Genomic DNA, 23,359 nt, shown 5'->3' on the forward strand with positions numbered 1-23,359 from the left:
CCAGATCTTTATTTAGCACTAGCCACCACTACTGTATCATCCATGCAGTTTCCCTCCTAATCTACTCCCCTGCCTTCTGGGTAATTGAGTTCTTTCTGAACTATCTCATAACATCACATCTTTCTCCCTATAGAACAATAATAATTAACTCTCTCATAACATCACAGCTTTCTCCCTATGGAACAATAATAATTATCTGTTAGGATGCAACCTTCCTGACGAACATCATAACCTTACTGACAAAATGACTCCTCCACCTGGAACAAATAAGCATTCAGCTTCTCTCTACATTTTTTTTTTTTTTTTTTTTTTTTTAGAACACCTTGCCACATTTACTCTAACAACTCTCAATTAGTCTCTTAGGTGGCTGAACATGTCTCTTTGGTCTCACCAGTCTTTCACCCTGTGGTGATGTCATAGTTTTCAAAAGTCTCTCAGCAGCAGGTGACGCAGAATCCTGTGACGGGCCACTTCTAGCGTCTTCTGACCCTCTGTTTGCTGACTCTGTAGATTTCTCCTTGTCCTGCTGCACTGTCTCCTGAGATTCTGTGTCTTTTCCTTCTGGATGTAGCTGAAGGTCTACTCGATTTCTCCTCAGGGACACTCCACCCTCCATCTGGATCTTGTATGAACGTGGCGCCACCTCCTCCTTCACCTGACCTTGATGTCTCCAGGTCCCTGTAGTAATGTCTCTGAGACGCACCTTGTCTCCTGGCTTCAAGGAAGGCAGGTGTCTCGCCTTGCGATCATGCAGCTGTTTTTGTTTCACCTTTTGTCCATCCTTTGCTTCCTTAACTTTATGTGCAGTTTTTGGCGTCAGCAGGTCCTCATTGACTGGCAGGTTGGAACGAATACGTCTCCCCATCAGCATCTGAGCTGGTGACATTCCATTCTGCAACGGTGTGCTTCTATAGATCAGTAGGCTCTTCTGAAAATCCTCTCTGTCCTGAGCTTTTTTCATTAATGTTTTTATTATCTTGACAGAGCTTTCCGCTAAGCCGTTGGACTTTGGATATATGGGGCTTGATGTTGAGTGTTGAAACCCCCATTCCTTAGCAAAGGTGGCAAACTCACAGCTGGAAAACTGGGGCCCATTATCGGAGAAAAGTTCACATGGGACACCATGCCTGGCAAAGACAGTCTTTAGATAAGCAATTACTGCTTTACTTGAAGTTGTCTGCAGTTGCCCAACTTCTGGATAGTTTGAAAAGTAATCTGTCACCACTATGTAACTTTTCCCATCAAAATCAAACAGGTCTGTTCCTACCTTATAGTAAGGTCTGTGTGGTGCTGGGTGAGCCAGCAGTGGCTCCGCCTGCTGTTTGGGCCTGTAGATGCGGCACTGTTCACATGAAGCTGTGGTCTGGCTGATGTCTTGGTTGATTCTTGGCCAGTACATTACTTCTCTTGCCCTGCGTTTACACTTGACCTCTCCGAGGTGACCTTCGTGGATCTTTTGGAGCATCTGTTTGCGTAACGAGTATGGTATGACATATTTGCTCCCTTTCATCACTATGTCATCCACCACAGTTAGTTCTCCTCTGCAGTTCCAGTAGTCCTGGATTTTCGCTGAGCACTCTTTCTTGTTTTCTGGCCATCCTTTCATTATTGTACTCTTAAGTTCATTCATGACTTCATCTGCATTTGTCTCTATTTTTATCTGTTCTGATCTGTCAGCAGATACTGGCAGAGATGTCATCACCATGTCAACATACGCTTGTATGTCCAGACTTTTCTCAAGGTCTTCATGCTCTTCCTTATCCACTGCTCTTGACAATGTATCAGCTGTGTACATATACTTTCCTTTGGTGTAGATCATGTGAACGTCGTATTTCTGTAGCCTGATTAGCATGCGCTGTATCCGTACTGGACAGTCATTCAGTGGTTTGGACATGATGGACACCAGTGGTTTGTGGTCAGTTTCCACTTCAAAAGTTTGGCCATAGACATACTGATGGAAACGTTCACATGCATACATGCTCGCTAACAGCTCCTTTTCAATTTGAGCATATCGTGTCTCTGCACTCGTCAAAGCTCTGGATGCGTAGGCTACCGGCAACCACTGTTCCTCATGTTGCTGCAACAGCACTGCACCCAGTCCGTGTTGTGATGCATCTGCTGAGATCCTGGTGCTTCTCTCTGGGTCATAAAACTTTAGCACTGGCTCTTGTGTGAGAATCTCTTTCAACTTTAGAAAACATTGCTCTTGCTCATGGGACCAGATCCATTCATTCTTTTGTTCAAGCAAACTTCTGAGAGGTGCTGACAATGTTGACAGTTGTGGGACAAACTTTGCCAGATAGGTGACCATTCCTAGAAACCTTCTGACGTCGTCTTTGTTGTTTGGTCTTTCCATGTTACATATTGCTGACGTTTTCTTTGGGTCTGGCTTCACCCCATTCTCACTGACAACATCTCCCACAAATGTAAGTTTTTTCACTCCAAACTCACATTTATCTTTGTTTAGTTTCAGATTGACTTCTCTTGTCTTGTCTAGTACTTGTCTCAGTCTTTGGTCATGTTCTTCTCTAGTGGTTCCCCAAACTATGATGTCATCCATCATGGTCTCCACTCCTGGAATGTGCTCAAAAATCATATGAATGGTCTTGTGGTAGACTTCAGGAGCTGACAAGATGCCGTATGGCAGACGAAGAAACCTGTATCTGCCCTCAGGTGTGTTGAACGTACAAAGTCTAGAGCTCTCCTCGTCCAGCCTCAGCTGCCAGAAACCTGATGAGGCATCTAGTTTACTGAACCACTTAGCTCCGGCAAACTGTGCCATGATTTCTTCTCTGGTTGGCAGCTTGAAATGTTCTCTTTTAATTGCTTTATTTAAATCCCGTGGATCCAAGCATGTTCTGAGAGCACCTGTTTTCTTTTGTAGAACCACCAGTGAGCTGACCCATTCAGTTGGCTCATCTATTTTCTTGATGACCTCTAGTTTTTCCATGCGTGCCAGTTCGTCTTTTAGTTTTTCCCGCAGTGCAAATGGGATTTTCCTACAGGGATGCACAACAGGTGGCACATTTTTATCCACACATATTTTATGTTGTCCTGGGAGACATCCAAGTCCTTCGAAACAGTCTTTATATTCTTCCATGAGGGAATCCTGATCATTCGAGGCTTCTGGTGTGGAGACTATGTACACCCTTTTAACCAGGTTGAGCTTTACGCATGCACTGAGTCCTAGGACTGGTTGTACACTCTTATCCACGATCAGCAGCTGTGCTCTTATCTGGTGTTTTTTGTATCTGAATGTCGCAACACATCCACCTTTAACAGGAACTCTCTCTCCTGTGTATCCAGTGACTTATTTTCACCGGATGCATTTTGCTCTTTTTTGTCATAGCTTTGTAATGTTCCCATGATACCAAATTAACCTGGGCCCCTGTGTCCAACTTGAATGGAATTATTGTCTCATTAACTTCAACTGGCACCACCCATTCCTCTTTCTCTGATGTAGAGGTGTGTACTTCATCTACAATGAACTCCTCCTCATCCTCTGCTTCTTCATCGACTGTGTGAACTTTCTGTTTTGGAGCTGCTTTACAACATTTGGCATAGTGATTCATTTTCCCACAATTGTTACAGGATTTCCCAAATGCTGGGCACGATTTTGGTCTGTGACTGCTTCCGCATTTACCACATCTGAACTCTGTAGCTTTCCCTTTTTGGTACTTTTGTTTGGTAAATGTTTTCTTTATTACTCCATCTTTGCTTAGAGCATGCACTGACGTCTCACCTCTCCGGAGCTCCTTTGCTTGTGCTCGTGTGGTTTCCGCTGCTCTGCACATGCTGACACACTTATCCAGTGTAAGTCCAGTCTCTCTGAGCAGCCTCTCTCTCAGTGCATTATCCACAGTTCCACAGACAATCCTGTCTCTTACTAGCGAGTCTCTCAAAGTCCCAAATTCACACGATTTGCTTAATGTGTGAAGCTCTGCTAAATATTGATCAAAAGGTATTCCCTGCTTCTGATCATGGGTAAAAAATTTGTACCTCTCATAGGTCACATTCTGTTTAGGTACGAAGTACTCTTCAAATTTATTCATCACGTCAGCCAAAGTCAAATCAGCTTCATCCAGCTGAAAGCTATTATATATATCCAATGCATCTTCCCCTATAACATGCAAAAGGATGTGAGCTTTCAGTTTTTCATCATCTCCCCCTGCTCCGCTTGCAGTCAAATATATATTAAACCTCTGCTTAAAGCGCTTCCAGTTTTCAGCAAGGTTACCAGTCACTTGCATGGATGAGGGCGGGCTTAGCTTATCCATGGCAGCACGTCGGGGTATCTCAATCACTGCAGCTCTTTACTGTTGTCTATCTGCTCTCACAGGCACCGATTCCTCTTCTGTTTGCTCTAAGTGACCACACACGATCAGCTTCACTTTTACCCTCGCTCCCGGGCGTCACACGATGCAGCACCGGTCTTTAGCATGTAGCTCTGTAGCGCGCCATTACTCACGCTCTCCATACTCTCCCTCTACATCCGTCTTTCGCGGCTCCCCCGTGGCAAATCTGTCCTTCGTCTTGCTCACGGCCACTTCTGACACCATGTGTTGTCTTGCTTAATCTCATAATAAGCAAACGAGGCGTGAAAACTCCTTTTCCAGATCTTTATTTAGCACTAGCCACCACTACTGTATCATCCATGCAGTTTCCCTCCTAATCTACTCCCCTGCCTTCTGGGTAATTGAGTTCTTTCTGAACTATCTCATAACATCACAGTTCTGAAAACATCAAAATGTGTGAATTTGCTTCAAATGCACATTTTAGCAGTTTAAGTTGTGTAAGCTCAAAAATAGGAACACGTGCAAGACTCAAACTCGTTCTGTTCCATCAATCCTTTTATTGAAATGTTTATTTTCTTTATGAAGCTGTACACGTGGTAGATCAGACAACATAGACTTAATTGATCCCCAGTAGGGGATACTGACTTATTACAGCAGCGACAGACAAGTCATACAAAAATAATGCACTGAATGTAAAGGTTTAAACCAAAGAAAAACAAAAATTAAACAGATCACTGAATCGTTATAAAGACTTGTGTTACATTTTATGCATGCAGGAGCTCAACAGGCAATTTCCCCCCCAAAATTTTTTTTCCATGAACAAAAGTGTTTTTTAAACTAAAATTGTAGAAAGACAATTATTTTAAACAATTGCATTAAAAACACCAATGCACTCTGAGAACACTGATGTGCAGAAAATATATGCATTGCATCTGCTGTTAGTAGTCATACAAAAATGGATATTAACTGAGAATGGCTGTCATACAAATCTATGCATTGTTCTGCATAAATACTTTGTTCAATTTGGGAACCCAGTGAGACTTTATTCTAGACATAAAGTTGTTTTTAGGTGTTTTTAAGCTGCTGCACTCATGTCAGCAACTTATCAGCAAAATGTCAGAATATTTATTGTTCAAGGTACAAAGCAGATAAACTACTTTATAATACATTCAGGGTGTCAGCGTACAGCTCAGGCAGTAGCGGTGGCATTAGTCACTTTGAGGGCATCTGATAGGTTGCGTTTTCTGACTTTAGGGTTGACGATGGCTTCCAAATGCGACTTGGGCATCCATCCACGATGTAGGTCGGACAGTTTGGTCCCTTCTACCCAGTCTAGAAATACAAGAAGATCTGATATGAAGGAACTAAAACAGTGAACAATCATTATTTTCCCAGTGTTGCCAACTTAGCGACTTTGTCGCTATTCCTAACAGTGTTGGGAGTAATGCGGTACAAAAGTAATTAATTACTGTAATGCATTGCTTTTTGCTGTAATGTGGTAATGTAAGGCATTACAGGGAAAGAAAATGGTAATATTTACGCGGTACAAGTAACGCGGTAATTACAATGCATTTTTAAACCCAGAATCAAGATGTGTTCCTTAAAAATTCAAATTGCGGGAAACCCGAAGAAAGATCCAGTATCTGCATATATTACGTCATTTATGGACTCAGCTTTGTGGGCAGAGAGGACGCAGCGGAACCGGCTCAAATACTCCAGCTGCATCCTCCACGCGGCCGCTGAAACATTCACAAAATCGCTCCAATAAAACAAAATAATTCACTTGCGATCGTTCATATCGGTGCATATTCTCTGGTATTTTGTGCTTTTCTGACGTGCTTTGCCTCAGCTGAGTTCATAATCTGTGCCCCGGTGATTTCAACTCATTACTGCTGGAGCGCAGCGCATGTGAAGATCCCTTTGGCTGATCATTAGAAAGTAGGAAGTCTAGGAAACAGTTTTTCTGGAACACGGAGAAAACATGCAGCATGCAGGAAGGTTAGAGAGAGAAAGGGCAGGAAATTATTCAAATAAAATCAAGAAAACAAAACAAAGTGCTTGAAAAGAAAAAAGTTGGTAGATTTTTCCCCAATACACATATTTACCAGTGAAAAGCAATAATATATAAGCATTTAATATTTATACATGTGATAGAATCAGATCACCCCAGAAGTCAGTGCCACATCCAGGGCCGTATCAAGGCATTTGGGGACCAAGGCAAATATAGGCTTGGAGCCCCCACCACCTCACTCCCTGCTTAGTTAATATAAGATGGCAGCGTGCTGAGAGTACAGATTGTTGTTGCTTTTATTTAATAAACAATCATTTCAAAGCACTTTTATTATATCTGACTGTTTTTAACAGCAATCCTAGCTCAGACACCACATCACCTTCCACATATATGTCATGAGCTCACTGAGCGTCACATTACCAGATTCATATTGAAGTTGTTTTAGTGAAAGTAACTTAACCCTTTGATGCATAATGGTCACTACAGTGGACAGGTACTCAAAATTGTTATTTATTTGTTTTTGTTATTAAGCACAGCTGTTGAAGACTTAATTGCATTTGAGCCCCTCCATTTGGACTTCAGTAAGCCAAGCCAACATATTTCATGTTCAGAATGCACGCTGCCCACTGAGGTGGACATGTAATAAATTATTTGTAAATTATAAAATTTTACCAAAAAATTTGTTGAAATTTGTTTCATTCACACCCAAAGACCGATGAAAAAATTTGTTTAAAAAATCATGGTTGAAGATTTCATAATTCATGCATCAAAGGGTTAAAGTAATGCAAAAGTAGTGTAATGCCTTACATTTTAAAATCAGTAATATTGTAAAGTAATGAATTACTTTAAAATGAGGGTAACAAGTAATAAATTACAGTTTTGAAATAACTTGCCCAACACTGGTTCCTAATGACTTTTTGACCCCCCTCAATGACTTTTTTCCCAAAAAGCGCCTAGCGACAAACCTAGCAACATTTCTCAGGACCCGTCACTACTTTCTGTAGAACTTTCTTGTAGATATTCCCCACAGATTAGCAACAAAGAAACCATTTGCACTCTGAACCGTTCTTCCGGGAGTAAGGAAAGAGAACAATAATCTGCACATGTGCACGAAGACTGACAATCATAAACCGTTTTCGGACGGGCTGATTCGCCCAAGACAAAGGTACAGTTGCAGAGCTGGAGACCGTCGACGTCTGCTGCTGCTGCAGGCTCACGCTTCTACTAGAGACGGCACAGGCGTCAACCTGCGATCTCTGGTCCTGCAGCCGTCAGACACTTTGGTTTTTCCGGCATTTGGCAAATAAAGTCAACGGGAGTTTCAACTACCGTCCCGTTTACACACGCAGCTCTGTGGCTCATCTAAATTTCCTTCAGTGACACAGGGATGGTTATACCATGAGACACCCGCTCCCTTTTGCTTGGCGCGCCGTTATTATCACGATGGAAAGAATACACAACAGAGAAGTAGAGAAACTATGAGGTGTAAAAAAACCTGCTTTTTGGGAAAATGGCTGTGAGAATGAGGAGAGCAGGAGGTCTGAGTTATATCCTACAACAGAACTGTTTGGATCACCACACCGTATCTGTCCTAATGTCACTTTATTGATACTTTTGGAATTTATTGTACATATCAAAGCAATTTGGGCCATTTTAATCATACTAATTAATAACTTTAACACATAACATAGTTTTATATAGGACTAAAACATTTCCCACACTATGGGGAAATGAATGCCAATGTGGCGTGATAACTTAATCAATATGTAAATTAGCACGTGACGTCATCTGGCGACATCTAGCGACTTTTGGGGGTAACTTCAGCTACTTTCAGTCAAAAACAGTTGGCAACACTGTATTTTCCACAAGACTAAGCTGCATGATTGACTTACTGTCGCAGTCCTGGTGCACCAGAATAACATCAGCTTTTTCTAAAGACAGCTCATCTGGCTGCTGGGCCACGTAAGCTCGGATGCACTGCATCTGTGCACAATCTGGATAAAGGAAGAAAAGGTGGTATTTGACAGATACAGATGCAGGTTCGTATTAAGTGAAAGTCTATAGTCTACTAATATATGTGTTTCTATCAGTGCTTCTTAAGCGTCTTATTTCTGGGATGAAGGAAAGTCTCACAAAAACAACATATTTTATAAAAAGTGACACCTCAAAAGTGCAAACAGTGATATTTTATCATATAGTGTTCCTACCGTTGCTCTGAAGGTGTAAAATAGCATGATACCGGCTCGCGATACAGTTTGGCTCTATATGAGCTGCATGAGTAAGATATAAACAGTAAACACATCCTGTCTGTCTGTTTCCACCTTACCCAAACGTGTGCGTACCTTGTACAGAGGAAAGTTCTATAGGTTGGGGCGGGGAGATTGCTGAAATCCAGCGTAGTTTATCACTCCTGTAGAGAAAACAGTTAAGAATAATAAGAATAATAAATCATAATAATGTATTGGTTTCATATAGCGCTTTTAACCACAACTTAAAGATGCTTTACAATCAGAGAGAAGGAGACAGTAAAATAAATTGACAGGCTTTAAATGCTTGATTAAACAGGTACGTTTTCAGGAGTTTTTTTTTAATTTATTTATGAAGTGAGTCAGCAGTACGAATATGTTGGGGGACAGAGTTCCATGAGGTGGGAGCAGCCACAGAGAAAGCTCTGTCTCCAATGGTGCAATGGGATTAAGAATGAGGATTATGTCCTACTTTTGTGAAGGGCAATTTAATAAGAAAACCCTTTTAAAGTAAAATATGGAAAAACATTTACCTACACAGAACTTCAGGACAAGGCTGGTCAATCTCATGTATATCTACTTTGTTTTGACCATTCTTTAACATGAGGACATGGTTTATTTTTACATATAGACTATCTGGTGATTAGGTGAAAATGGAATAAGACATTTAACTTCCTGATTCCATAATAGATATTTTATTGGTTCATTTCTAATAGCAATAATTTCAAATAGAAAAATCCCCACTTCAGATTAAATCCATGAATTGCTGTGTACTTTTTTGTCTCCTGGGTTCAAAAGGCCTATATTGATTGATTGATTGGATGGATGGATGGATGGATGGATGGATGGATGGGCAGATGGATGGATGAATGGGTGGATGGATGGTTGGGTGGTTGGGTGGATAGATGGATGGATGGGCAGATGAATGGATGAATGGGTGGATGGATGGTTGGATGGGTGGATGGATAGATGGATGGATGGATGGATGGGCAGATGGATGGATGAATGGGTGGATGGATGGTTGGGTGGATGGATGGTTGGGTGGTTGGGTGGATAGATGGATGGATGGGCAGATGGATGGATGGGCAGATGAATGGATGAATGGGTGGATGGATGGTTGGGTGGGTGGGTGGGTGGATGGATGGATGGATGGATGGATGGGCAGATGGATGGATGAATGGGTGGATGGATGGTTGGGTGGATAGATGGATGGATGGGCAGATGGATGGATGGGCAGATGAATGGATGAATGGGTGGATGGATGGTTGGGTGGGTGGGTGGATGGATGGATAGATGGATGGAAGGGTGGGTAAGTGGATGGTTGGATGGATAGATGGTTGGGTGGATGGATGGGCGAGTTGATGATGGTTGGATGAGTGGGGGAGTGGATGAATGAATGAATGAATGATGGATGGATGGATGGATGGATGGATGGATGGATGGATGGATAGATGGATGGATGAGTGGATGGATGAATTGATGGCTGGATGGATGGGTGAGTGGATGGTTGGATGGACAGATGGTTGGGTGGATGGATGGAAGGATGGATGAGTGGATGGATGAATTGATGGATGGTTGGGTGAATAGATGAGTTGATTGGTGGATGGATGGGTGAGTGGATGGTTGGATGGACAGATGGTTGGGTGGATGGATGGATTAGTGGATGGATGAATTGATGGATGGTTGGGTGAATAGATGAGTTGATTGGTGGATGGATGGGTGGTAAATTGTTTGTATTTATGTAGCACCTTATTAGTCCTGGAACCACCCAAGGTGCTTCACAATACAATCAGTCATTCACCCATTTACACACACATTCACACACTGGTGATGATGAGCTACGATGTAGCCACAGCTGCTTGGAGTGAACTGACAGAGGTGAGGCTTGCTGAGCACAGGTGCCACCGGTCCCTCTGACCACCACCAGCTGGCAAGGTGGGTTAAATGTCTTGCTCAAGAACACAACAGCAGCATTCAGGATCAAACCTGCAACCTTCAGATTACAGCTCTACTTCCTGAGCTACTGCTGTCCAGGTGGATGGGTGGATAGGGTTATGGTTTTTGTCTTTCCGAATTTGCCTCTCTGTAGAGACAGGTTTAATTTTATTGTCATTAATGAAGAATTGTTGAGGTTCTTGCCACAATTTCAGCTATTTTTAAACCTATTTCCAAAGAGCACAGAGGAGAAAATAGTCTAATTAGGTCAAAGCTGCAGCAGCATTTGTAGTAGAGGAAACAGCTTTTAGCATTAAAACAACTTTATACGCAAATCTCACATATCAAGTTCTTGAAAACATTTCTGCATGAGGTTGACTAAGATCAATATCTGTTGTATTTCTGCAACACAGATTTGCAACATTTAAAGTTCCCTTTAAACAAGTTCAAGCATACTTGGACTTATTGCACTGATTGGTGTGTATAAGCACATCTCTGGTCGCTGCAGTTGACTTTAAACACTGAATGTGCCAATATTTTAGTTGTTTACGATGTTGGTTTTAATTGTGAAATAAATGTTTGTTGTATACAATTAAAGATCTTCTTCTATTAAAAATATGAGGTAGAATCGACCCAATTAATGAGAAATTGTTCATAAATTAAAATAAAACACAACTTTAGAAGTAACGTGAACAAGATGAAAAAAGTATTCTCTGAAAAAAGGTTGTTTTCTAGAAGTCAACTCCTTCATTCAAACAAAAAAATGTTTCATTAAATTAGTAAAACACTTAATAAACAAACATCATATGTGGAAAATCCTCCTTACAAGAGAATATTAACTTAAAAAGCACCAAGTACCAGATATAAGCTTGTGTGTACCTGTCTGTCTAATCAGCCCAAGTGTCCTTGGTTTGTTTTTGTTTTAAAGGAAACTTCAGACATTAAAGGGACTTTACGGAGTTTTGCATTTTTATGCTCGTGATTGCCCCCTCAGGCCAAAAGCGTAACGGCAGCTTCAATAGTACGCTCGTGCACGAGGAGGCATGCTGTACGTGCACACTCCTTAACGAAAATAACAGCTGAGACAGTCCCGTGTGTGTGTGTGTGTGTGTGTGTGTGTGTGTGTGTGTGTGTGTGTGTGTGTGTGTGTGTGTGTGTGTGTGTGTGTGTGTGTGTGTGTGTGTGTGTGTGTGTGTGTGTGTGTGTGTGTGTGTGTGTGTGTGTGTGTGTGTGTGGCCCGGAGGACAGAGGACAGGAGAACGTGCAGCTAATTAATTAAATTTGGTTCTGCACCTTTCTCTTCAGCACAGAGTCCGATGTCTTACTAGGTGAGCTAAAGCGCCAGTGACATCCTTTGTATCTGTAACATTTATATCCTTGATGACAGCTGAAACAACGTCAAACCAAAGAACGATTTGGAGCGAAAATGGCTATTTTGTTGCTAATTTGCAGGAAATATCTAGAAGAAAGTTCCACAGAAAGTAGCTAAGGGTCCTCAGAAATGTAGCTAGGTTCATCACTAGGCGTTAGGAACAGCGACAAAGTGGCACTGCCTCTCTCTCTGCTGCTAAAGCTACTGATAGCAAATGCTACGGGCTATGCCTGAGCGTGAACGCGCATGAAGCAGCCTGCTCGACCCGAGCATCTCTCTTTTTCTGTCATTTTACAGAAAAACAGGCAATCACGGTAAAAATGCCAGGGCTCATTCTACAGGACCAGGGCATTGCAGGAGAATGTATGAGAAGAAATGTATTATTTATATAGATGTTTTGCCTGTCAAACATCCACTTTTTGCAAAATGACGAGTTCTGAAACAATGGATCTTAGAACACCAAACCGCCAAACGCTGTTAGTTTCTATGTTTTAATATAATTATCTCCTCGTTTGATTATGTTTCAGTCTTTTGGCGTGATTTGCATTATTGTCTTTTAAAACCCAAAAATAGATTGGTGTTAAGTGAGATTAGTAAAATGTGACCTGAAGTTCCACATGTATGTTCTATAATTGCCTTTGGATGGTTTATGATGAAACACGTGATTATTTTAAAGCCTCCTTTCCACCGGATAAAAGCGGCGTGTAACGGGAAAGAGCCATTTTACCCACAAGCTCTCTTCCAACCGGGAGCAAAAGCATTCCACGCTGTGGGTCCTACAAAGTCACAAAATCATAGGAGAACTGCAACACCACGCGTGATTTCAGAAGTCCACACAACAACAAGCGAGGAGAAAGACAGCTGCATGTATCCACAAAGGTCTGTGGTTTAGTTTCTGTTCTGTTTGGCTACAGGGGGTTTACAGGAAATTAAATGCGTTTATTTGCGTCTCACCTTTATTTTGAAAGTCTATGGATGTTTTACACTGCTTTTGTGTGTGACTTCCTGTCTGGCCCGACATAAACTGCAGAGTTTGAAGTGTTTTGGAGGCATAGCACGTAAAAAATAGACTCGAAACGCAATGTAAGAGTGTCTTCGCTTCTGGGAAGCGTCCAAAACATTACTCATTGCTGACAGCGGAAAGGAACCCATCCAATATAAAGGCAGTTAGTTGCAGCAAAGTAGGTTTAGCGGCCGTTTTGCAACGCTTTTGCATCCGATGGAAAGGTGGCTTAAGGATTCGCAGCCATCTGTTCTGTTGTGCACGCTTCTTACGCCGAGTCGGCTCGTAGCAAAAGGAGGTTCTGCTTTGTGCGCAATCGAAACAGGTTCTTCTGCAGGGTGTCGAGCTTGACAGGGCAGTCCTCCGCGCACAGCTCTGTCACAGGATAGTGGTTGATCACCGTGAATCTCCCCCCTCTGCACACAGCAAAAGCACAAACGACAAGTCAGGCGGGCAGCGGAAGGATGAGCTTTGATAAGACTGGAGAGATAATGAGGCAGCAGATGATAGAAAAACAGGATGCAGTGAATAGTAATGAGAGAGGAGCCAGTTAGCTGCTGACGGGTTATAATGACATCACAAAGTTACTCACTCCTTTGGAACGGAGAAAAGCAAGTAGTCATTGAAGAGATGCAAATAAATACTTTTCTCGGGCTCTTTTAGAGAATTTGACAGCTTGGTGATGGCACCTTCACGCACCAACCTCCGAGACTGACTGACCAGTGGAAGAGTCTGAAACAACAACAAGAAAACCATATTTCTGTCCTACAGTTGGGGTTTCTCCAATAGCTAAAAAAAAGGCAGTGTTTAGTAAAAGTCCAGCAAGTATTCTGGAGTCTTGTTATTACTCACCTTGCACTCAAAGTTGACCTTAGAGTTGAGAGCGACTAAAGACTCGAGGTTTTTCATCTGAGAGATGCTCTCATTACTTTCACGAATCATCTAGAGGAAAAGCAAACAGTTTTTCGTGTACATGTTGTAGATTTCTACGTAGCAGTGACAGTCGTGGGTGAGAAACAGAAGAACTCGCCGCACCTTCTCTAGAAGTTTCAAAGCTCTGATGGCGTGCGTCGCCTCCTCTGTACCAGGAGTTGTTCTTTTCACGATATTCTACACAAGTACAAGAACAGGCATCAGATTAAATGGAGAAAACCAAGTAAGGCTTGTGCACTTTAGTAAGGTTTCATACACACTTGAACAAGCAGCTTAATTCTTGTGATTCTTTGGAAGGGGAGAACGAGGAAGGAGCGAAGAGGAAGTCGCTCGCAAACTTGACTCTTCTCTAATGTCTCTACAACCTGCTTAAACCCTGGATTCCCATTCCTAAAAAAACGGAAAAATGGGTCAAACTAAGCTACGGTTTTATGAAAAGTCCACCTGAAAGCGGAAACGCAAACGAGAATGTGCTCACATAAGCTTTTGGTAGGTGGCATCCTGATACGACTGGTTCGTGAGGTAGGGCACATAGACGCATCTGAAGCGTGGACAATGTTCAGCAATTATGTCACACACGGTAAAGCGCATGATGTCCGATTCCATGCGCTGCTCCAGCATTGACAGAAATCTAAAAAGAACAGAAACATGAAAAGTTTTTGACTGGTTAGCTTTTTTTTAAAAACGTCCCCACCCTTCTTCATCTGAAACGAGGCGTAACATTTCTGACCTGCGGCTGATTGTGCGGACGTCGGCCAGACGGGAGAAAAGCCAGTTCTTGTCCTGAGTGGTCAACAGTTGTCCCAGCTGCTTGGACTTGACAAAGTGGTCGACAACTATGTCCAAACTTCGGCAGTAGGACGCCTCTGAGGTCACAACCTCAAATCTTACCTTGTAAATAAAATCAGAGAAGCGATGATGCTGGAAGACGTGAAAACGACTAAACTGCAGCAGTTATCTATCAGCTTGGATTTCACAACACGTGGAAAAAAGGTCTGACTGTGACTCACACTTCTTCTGAGGTTTACTCAGAAATGCTTGTCTTTTGGTTTGATACACTGTCAGTAAAAACAAGATCAGTAGCGGGAAATTTTAGCAGTTTGACGGAATAACAGTCAGCAGCTACAAGGAAATCAATCCCTAACGTAAAAAAAAAGCACATTTTTTTCTAACGGAAATGAAGCCTTTTAAAGTGAAGCTGGTGGAGCAATAAATTAGAGTTATTACTGTCACTTGCCCTCAGGATTATTTTGTATTTCTTTATGCAAGGTATGTTGTTCCAGTAACTTTCCAGAGATGAAAGTGCAGATGACTGACTCCTAATACCATTCTTCATTAACTCAAAGTTACATTTCTTCATACTTAAACAAGCAAGTAAAGGCTCGTGGCGAAGCAAAGATGATCAGCAGCTGCCAACAGGGTTTATTTAAGAATAGACAGAAGCAAGTTTTAGACCGCCGGCTGAGGGACTGTAATTTGGTTACCTCCTGTAGTCGCCTCTGATCTTCAGTGAGCAGCTCCAGGTCAGGACTGTACCGGACATCCTCCAACTCCCGCCAGAGTAAGGACGACTGTGAGAGGGAGATGGACAGGCGTGGGGAGGAAGGCCTGCGTTCTGTGTTGGGGAGTTCTGGGAGAGGCAGGTTTTTGGCACTAGTGACTGAGCCCGTGTGAGACAACGAGTGAAGGTGCGGCTGGCTCGGTAGAGGAGGGAGAGGTCTGCGGCTGGGGGGAGGTGAAGGCGCAGGGGACAGGCTGGCGTCCTCAAACGTTGAGAGAACATCGGAGCGAGATCGGAGGATCTCAAATTCCTGCGTCGTGTCAATGTACTGCTGGTAGAGCTGTGTGTCTTCTGCACGGGAATAAAAGGAAGTGAAAAAGTGAGACAAACATGTCAGGACTGAAAGATGAAAACTATTTTTTTTTAAATCCCGGAGAAAGCAAAGGAAGAACGTGATATCCACGACTAGTTTTTAGCATTTGCAACATTTGTAGAGATAATCTACAGTTCCAGGTGTTTTCCTGGGGAGTTTGAAAGAAGCGACTGCTTGCAGAAACTTGTCCGTGACTCACAAACACAGATCAAGCACCAACGCACGACTTTCCCATTTCTCACAACAGACAAGTTCAACAGCAGCGAAGGAACCGCTGAGGTTTCAGACCGTTTACATTATTTTCTAATAATGTGAGCCAGACGTAAACAAACACAGGTTTTCCTTCTTTTGAGTATGTGGGTGACAATTTGACCCTAACATAGAGTGATTAAGAGATCAACAGTCACAGATCTGGTACTTACACAGAAATGACTCACAGGCTCTGAAGGGAAATGATTGTGCTGTGCTTTTCCTGACAGCACTTAGATCGCATATGATCACGTACACCAGTGGTTATTATCACTGCTATTTTTTACTCTCAAACACATGCACGCAGAAAGACTTGACTCGTAAAACAAAACTCTTGCAATAAAATTCTTTAAATCAACACAAGAAGGAAATGTAAAATCGAGACACTTACTGAAAAAACCGTGACTCTTCTGGGATTTTTTTATTTCATCCAAAACATTTCTGCAGTAAAAAAAAAAAAAACATGAGAGAAAACCGTTAAAGAGGAATTCAAATATAAATCGCTTTAAAAGGTTTGCAAATTTGTATTCTCTTGCACATAATTCTTGTTTACTCACCTCAGCTCCATCCCTCCCCAGCTTTTACTATGATCGTCGTTATCTGGAATAAAAAAGTATCCATTGGTGGAGGAATTATAAAACAGCATATCTTTTATCTCACTTTAATGCAGCCATTATATTTAAATATTTAATAAATAAATAATAAAAAAAACATAATTTAGAAATCAAGCTGGTTTGCAGACATTTAATTATTTCAGTGGCTCGCTACCAATGTGTCTGAGACAGAAAATGTTTCAACACTGGCCTTTTTAACGACACACGTCTGATTTTCGCTTGCTTTCTCCACCTCCACTGATTTCCACTCATATGCAATCACTGTGACACAATTTCCAGAGTAGGTAACGCATGCTGATAGGCGTATCGGAGGCAAGGGTCAGATTACGCTCCAAACTTTAACCTCAGTGACTGACATAAAAGTAAAGGAAGCATGGAGGCCGAAAAATAATCAAAAGACAAAAAGAGAATTTGACTTTGAAGTCATATTAGGTGTTGTTTGGTTTGGTTAGATGTTAAGTTCAGTGAATTTGATTGCTGTAAGTAACCAGGAAATGAAGTCTGAAAGGAATCTGCCACACTCGTGGGATAAAAGAAATAAGGAGACGGAAGAAAGGCTGAGAGGCTGTTTCGTAGATTTGGGGAAGGGTAATTGGATTGGAACAGATGATCCCAGTGATCACACATAGTTTTCTGTCTTTACCTGTAGTAAAGAACACTCTGGTTCTGCGATCTCTTCCAACACCTTCCTCCTCTTCCACCTTTTCACACTCTCCATTTCTTCTCTTAGTAGGTAAACGGATCCCTCTTCTTCGAAAGCGAGATTTAGGACCATAATCCTCCACGCTGCAGGCGTCTGTCTCAGCCACCGCTCTCTTTTCAGCGTCTGTCTCTCCCTCTTCGGTTTCCTCTTCCATTTCTCCTATCATTTTCTCCACCTCCGCCTCAGTAACCTCCTTATCAGTTTGCCTCTCCTCTACGCTCTGACTGATTTCATCAACCACACTTTTACTCTTAGCCTTTGTAGGGGGAGTTTTGAAGTCAGACTCAAAATCACAATAAAGTGTCGGACAGCTGTTTGGCTTGTACAGCATGTTGGTACCAGTTAAATACCACTCCTCTTCCTCTTCTATGTAAACATCCGTGCCCGATTTTCTTAACTCGTCTATATCTGCTTCGTCTAACTGGCCCTGACTGGACGGTTCAGTGGTTTGGTTTTTAGCACGGTCTTCCTTCATTGCTGTGCTCGGACGTGTGTCAGTATGAGTGTATGTGTTTGTGACGACATGCATAGCTGTGGCCTGATCAGCCTGCATATCAGCTTGCCTCATACCTCCTAACTCCTCCTCCAGGTCCGGCGCCAAGTGATCGTCTCTTGTCAGTATAACAGTGGGAAGATCAAAGCTAACTTGTGAGACCACCTGGGGTTCCTGGTGGTACTCGGATCCAGCGACCCCTTGATCTTCCCGTGGTCCTGTGTTTTGGTCCTCCACCTGTTCCTCGGAGTTGCCCATGTACAAACGCATGACATCCTTGGCCCATTTCATGTGAGCGGCTTGGGAATGTCGTTTTGGCTCTTCGGATGTGGCCCACACTCTACTCATTCTAATCTGAATCCTCTCAATTTCCTCTGGACTCATTGATTCAGTGTTTATATCCTCCAATAGGGGACGCGTTTGCTCAGAAGTGTTTGGCTCATTTGTTTGCTCTCTCCAACGTTTAAGGAGTTTTTCAGTCTGTGAGTCTCTTTTCATTGGTCTTATTTTTACACAAGGACCCTCTTTGCTCTTGTTTCCGCCTCCGAGTTCTTCATCTTGGAGCTTTTGGGATGCTTCGCATTGAACGTCTTCTTTAGCATCTTCTGTGGTGAATCTTGATGTGCTGTGGTCGCTTTCTTTATCTCTGTTGGTTAAAACTGGCTGCTCATCTGTTTCGCTTGATGTCAGCTGAGGATTTTCATGTGTGATATCATGACTACGTTGAGTATGTTTTTCCATATTTGCTTCATCTATTTCTGCTCCACCCACCTCGTCATTTTCTGACAATGACAACTGGGTGGCTTCTGACTGAGGATGACTTTGCCCAGTCACACTGAAAATAATGTTTGAATTCTGTTGCCTACCTTGTTCATCCTCATCAGTCACTTTCTTCTTCGTCACCCAGTCTTCTTTCCTCTCATCCCCTTCAAAACTTTTGGAACTAGCAGAAGTGGGATCCTCACACAAAACATTTTTATCCTCCTCTTCTCTTTCATCCTCTTCATCTCCACCAGAGCTGTTCTCTACTGACAGCATTCTGTCCCTGTCTTGCATCCAGCCGGCATCACTTCCTCCTTCGCTACCGGAGCGCACTAAGTAATCACCCCCTCCCTCTTCCTCTGTGCCACTCTCCTTGTTGTCATCTACCACATTCTCTCCCTCCACACACCCCTGCAGCTTTCTTCCTGTCCTTCCGTCACTGTCGGACAGATATCCCTTCCCTTCTCTAAATGTTTTTCTCCCATTTTCAGTCCTCTCATCATTCCCATTCGCTCCTCCATGCCTTCCTTCGTGACTCCTTTGGTCAAAGTCCCTCTCATTTGGTTCTGCTTTTATTCGTTGCACATCTCTTGCCCTTTCTGCCTGTGACTTGACATCCATCTCTTTCTCTCTTTCTCTGTCTTTCCACCTTCTATACCTTTCTCTGTCTTCATCAGCACTGTTTCTGTCCTTCTGTGGCTCTAACCACATCCTTCTCCGCTCCTGCTCAATCCTCGTGTTTCCTCCTCTATGCTTTTTGGGGATTTCTTTGATTCTTTCTATTTCAGCAGCCCAATTTGTCATTGGACCCCTCTCCTCATAAAAAGCTCTGTCTCTTCTAATATTCTCACCATCCTTGCTGCTGGTCAACTCTCTGTTGCTTTGGACTCGCGGTGGCACTCTTGGATCTGGATCACTTGTGGATCTGTTCCTTCTCTCTGCCGTTGCGTGTTCCCGCCTTTCAAGCATTTCCCTGGCTCTCCTCTCCCTTCGGATTTGATCATCTTCTCTTCTGTAACCACTGAAGTCTTTTCGAGTTTCCATTTGTCTCTCTCTCTCTTTGTCTACCTGTCTTGCTATTCTCCGGTCAGTCTCTGTGCATCTGTCAAAGGTGGCCTCTTCTTTCCTTCTGGGTCTTTCCGCTTCTGTTCCTCTGCCACTGTGTCTATCTCTGTCCCTGTTATGTTGCATTTTGCTCATGTAGTCCCCCTCTTCCCCTCTTCTGTCTCTCATTTTGTCTCTTCTCTCATCAATGTCTCCTTCACTCTTTGCAACTGTCCTTCCCTGAGTCCTCCCATACATCTCTCTTTCTGTTCTCTGTTGTGAATTCATTCTGGCATTCCTTTCATCCAAGTCAAGTCTCATATCTTCTCTTCTTCTAGCTGCTACTCTGTCTCTCATGTCCTGTCGATCAATCGTCTCCCTTGTTGTGTCCCGAAACTCTACCCCAGACATCTTATATAGTTCCCTCTTTTGTGCTCTCTCATCTTCTGTAGGTCTTCTTCCTGGACTTTTACCATCTTCCTTTCTCCTCATCCTGATCTTATGCTTATCAATTTTTTCCTCCCAAAACTGTGTTTCCTCTCTTTTGGGTCGATGTCCATGCCGCCTTTCTTTTTCCATCTCAGGAGGCATTACTCTGGGATCAGGATCTCGGTCTCCATTTTTAATTCTGGGAAACGTGTCACCCTTCTTCCTCTTTTTCTTCATGTCTTGTTTGCTTGCATCATATTCTGGCTTTCTTTCTCTCACTACCCACTCAGCATCTCTAAGACGAGAATCGGAAATTCTTTCACTTTCAACATGTCTCCTCGGCTCTGTGTCGTTGTATCCTCCTTTGCTTCCCATTTTCTCATTTTTCATTTCCCGCCTCCTGCTTTTATCATACTTGTCTTTATCTTGTTCCAAAGAGGTAGTCATCTCTCGCCTTGGACTTGGGTCTCTGGAGCTTTTTCCACTTGAACCAGCTGTTAGGTTACACAAAGTCTCAAAATTGGTAGAGATGGCCCATTTGCTTCCTTTGGCATTATAGTTTGTAGAGCCTAAAAGAGAAGTAAAAAATGTTAGTTACAGAGATGTAATCTCAACCTTTTCAGGTACAAAACGTTCAGGTTCAGGACAATTACACAGCTGCCTCTTGATTTTAAAACCAGATTACCTATTAGTGGTGAAATTTCCACAACGCTGCTGATCATTCAGCATATTTCACCGATACTAGTCAAACAAAACTAATCCAGGTGTTTATTTTTTTATTTAGTTGTTTTCTTTTTATACTGGTGCGATTTAGCTTTCTGCAAAACATGTTTGGCCAGTAGCTTTTACGGTACAAAGTGAAGAAGCAGGCCAGGAGAAAAGCTGACACCCTCTCACTGTTCTGTAAGAATGCAGCACAGACCTGAAACAGGCAGCATACCAAACGACGGCTTCCAGAAAGCAGATGCCTGTGACACACGGGCAAGGTATGTAGCATGCAATCCAAAGCTGAAAGCGCTCTGAAAACATCCCTTCAAATTAGAGACAGCTAACAGAAGCGTAGGGTTTATAGTATGAACTCACCTGAAGGTGTATCCCGGGAAGATCTGCTCTCTCCCTCCTGTTTCAGCAGGGAATTGGACAACGTTTGACATTTCATTCCTTGTGTGGACATTACCTAAGTGACCAAACAAAGTCCTTTGTCTTTTTCCTTTTATTTCTCGCAGACGAGAAACTCTTCTGAAAAGTGCATGTTTACGCCCGAGTTCTCCCTGCTCTCTTTCCTCTTGCTGTCTCTCCCCACCTCCCCTCCTTCCTCAAATTCCCAAACAAGTCTCAACAGATTGACACTTATCTTTCTCCTCTTTGTCTCACTCTCGTCCTCCCAGTTGTGCGCCTTTCACCAGGAGATCTCTCATAAATCAACCCCAAAAATAAAATCTTGTCAGCGTGTCCACTGCTATCCTTTGCTCTTCTCACATGACTGTCAGAGTGGACACCCCCTCCCCTCTGGCAAACACAAGTACACAAATCTCACCTCTCTTCTGCCTCATTCCTCCTTTTACGAAACACAGGAAGTACACCTCTTGAGTGCGTCTCAGTGATTGGTTGATATGCAATGACCGGGTGTGTCTCCTCAACACACTTTGTCAAGGTAAGCGGTTGTGATAACACAAGAAATGTGGGGGGAAGGGAGGAAGAAAGTGAAGAGTGAGGGAACGAACACATCGTGCAGGAAAGCTTACGGAAGGACCATAATAACGTCTTTACTTTCTCGTGGGAGGTGGAACCAAAGAGGAGGAAAGGGAAACAAAACCATTTTCTTATGATAATTAAAAAAAACAGATGAAGCAATCACAGAGGGAGGGGCAGAGTGCAGGTGTGATAGTGAACGGTTTATTTACCGTCTACGTACCTCTATTGACTACAAAGCCTGAGTTAAACTATCTGAAACGCCACGACTAAACTCCACATTATGTGATCGCTATTATCACGATTTTTGTTTCCATGTAATGCTTCCAACAATCTCAGGTTTTCCTTCGAAATTAAATGTGTTCTTCAGAAGCATTTAACGGGGAGTAGTTTAACTCCACAGCAATGACAACAACCTTTGAGTATGTTGAATTTATCAGCTGTTGATTCAGTTTTATGGCTGTGAGTAATGGGACATTCAGCTGTTGAGTTACGGTGCTTTTCCTTGGGAATTGTTTCTTAAAAGTGTGGAACACTGAAAAAAATTCTTATTATAATGGGTCACTCTGAATTTTTCATGCAGGCTGAAAATGAAAATGGTCTCCTACACCTATCTGCTGCATTAGCTTCTGGTAGAAACAGATGGTGAAACTTTGAGATTAGAAAAGCCTGACAGATCTATGTCACACTGTCAGTTAACATTCATCTACCCACCCATTGTGACTTGTGACAGGGAAGGCTGTTGTTGGTTTTGTGTCCAGGAAACAGCAGAGACCATCTTGACTAGCAGAAGCTAACTGTTAGCATTAGCAACTCCACAACACAGCAGAACTCCTTCAAGCTTGTGTTATTTGTGAAGATAAAACATCAGTGGAGTCAGTGGTAGCGTCACATTGGTGTTATCCAACCCTGGGCGAATAGAATAGCTTTATTGGTACAACAACATTAAGTGTAACACAACAATGTATAACACAACCATGTTTGACCCTATTTATAGACCAATAAGACTATTAAACGTTAAATGTCCAAAAATCAGGAAATAAATCTCCAAATTTGAAGCTACTTTCTCCTCCAGTTGAATTCTCTGTGCTTATGCAGGCGCTTCTGACGTAAGTCTTTGATATAAAAACAGATTTTTAGATGGATTGAAATGCCTGAGCTTATAATTGATGATGATCTAGTTTTGTTTTGTGATTTTAATAGACATTATTGTATTCAGTCACTTTCATTTGTTTCAAATAGATCAGCGGATCCTACATCCTCATCAAATCTAAATGGTATTGTGACTTTGAGATTTCAGCAAAGTATCAGTATCAGTACAGTTAAACCTGCAAAAGCAACTGTGCAGAACAAGCTAGCTTTTGAATGCAAACACAGTTATACCACTCACCTCTCCCGTCGGCTATGGTCCACGTCCCCAGAACCCGCTTTCTCAGAAGAAACGAGTTGGCACCAAACACAAGTCACCGTTTTCTAGGTCCAAACGTCTTTTGTTGTCAGTGACTTGAAATGGTGTTTTTCTTTTTGGGATTCTGGTAGTTTGTCCTACAGTTGAAGTGGTAGCAGCCGGCTGTTTCTCCTTCTCTGATAGTATTGAGCTTGAGAGCCTCTCTAGTGATGGGATTTATGGCTCTTTCATGGGAGTCAGTCGTTTACCTCAAAGAGCCGTTCAAAAGACTGGCTCCTTCGAATGAGGTGAAGCCG

At 42.6% G+C, this 23,359-nt stretch overlaps 1 protein-coding gene across 2 annotated transcripts; it reads right to left on the reverse strand.

Annotated features, from left to right (window-relative positions):
• Positions 1 to 4,829: 4,829 nt before the first annotated feature.
• arhgef5 (Rho guanine nucleotide exchange factor (GEF) 5) lies at positions 4,830 to 21,494 on the reverse strand. Of its 2 annotated transcripts, none has more exons than XM_015950159.3 (15): positions 21,047 to 21,494; positions 17,806 to 20,532; positions 16,476 to 16,518; positions 16,310 to 16,359; positions 15,280 to 15,647; positions 14,526 to 14,686; positions 14,274 to 14,426; positions 14,056 to 14,185; positions 13,898 to 13,972; positions 13,715 to 13,804; positions 13,455 to 13,594; positions 13,135 to 13,278; positions 8,649 to 8,716; positions 8,199 to 8,300; positions 4,830 to 5,627 (listed from the first exon to the last, which is right to left on the reverse strand). In XM_015950159.3, exons 1-15 carry the CDS (start codon positions 21,135 to 21,137, stop codon positions 5,485 to 5,487), a joined length of 4,485 nt encoding a protein of 1,494 aa, XP_015805645.3. In that variant the 5' UTR covers positions 21,138 to 21,494; the 3' UTR covers positions 4,830 to 5,484. The 2 variants fall into 2 exon arrangements, with proteins under 2 accessions (XP_015805645.3, XP_054596999.2); XM_054741024.2 differs by having other exon boundaries at positions 17,176 to 20,532.
• Positions 21,495 to 23,359: the final 1,865 nt, after the last annotated feature.

The sequence above is a fragment of the Nothobranchius furzeri genome, chromosome 5 (genome assembly GCF_043380555.1).
Source record: "Nothobranchius furzeri strain GRZ-AD chromosome 5, NfurGRZ-RIMD1, whole genome shotgun sequence".
Taxonomy (NCBI): domain Eukaryota; kingdom Metazoa; phylum Chordata; class Actinopteri; order Cyprinodontiformes; family Nothobranchiidae; genus Nothobranchius; species Nothobranchius furzeri.

Excerpts from the sequence above, each read along its gene's own strand:
- arhgef5 (XM_054741024.2), bottom strand. The coding sequence starts at position 21,137 with ATGTCCACACAAGGAATGAAATGTCAAACGTTGTCCAATTCCCTGCTG. Across the intron at positions 20,533-21,046 it reads TTCCCGGGATACACCTTCAG|GCTCTACAAACTATAATGCC; the intron begins GTGAGTTCATAC and ends CTTCTCTTTTAG. Across the intron at positions 8,301-8,648 it reads AGAACTTTCCTCTGTACAAG|ATTGTGCACAGATGCAGTGC; the intron begins GTACGCACACGT and ends TCCTTTATCCAG.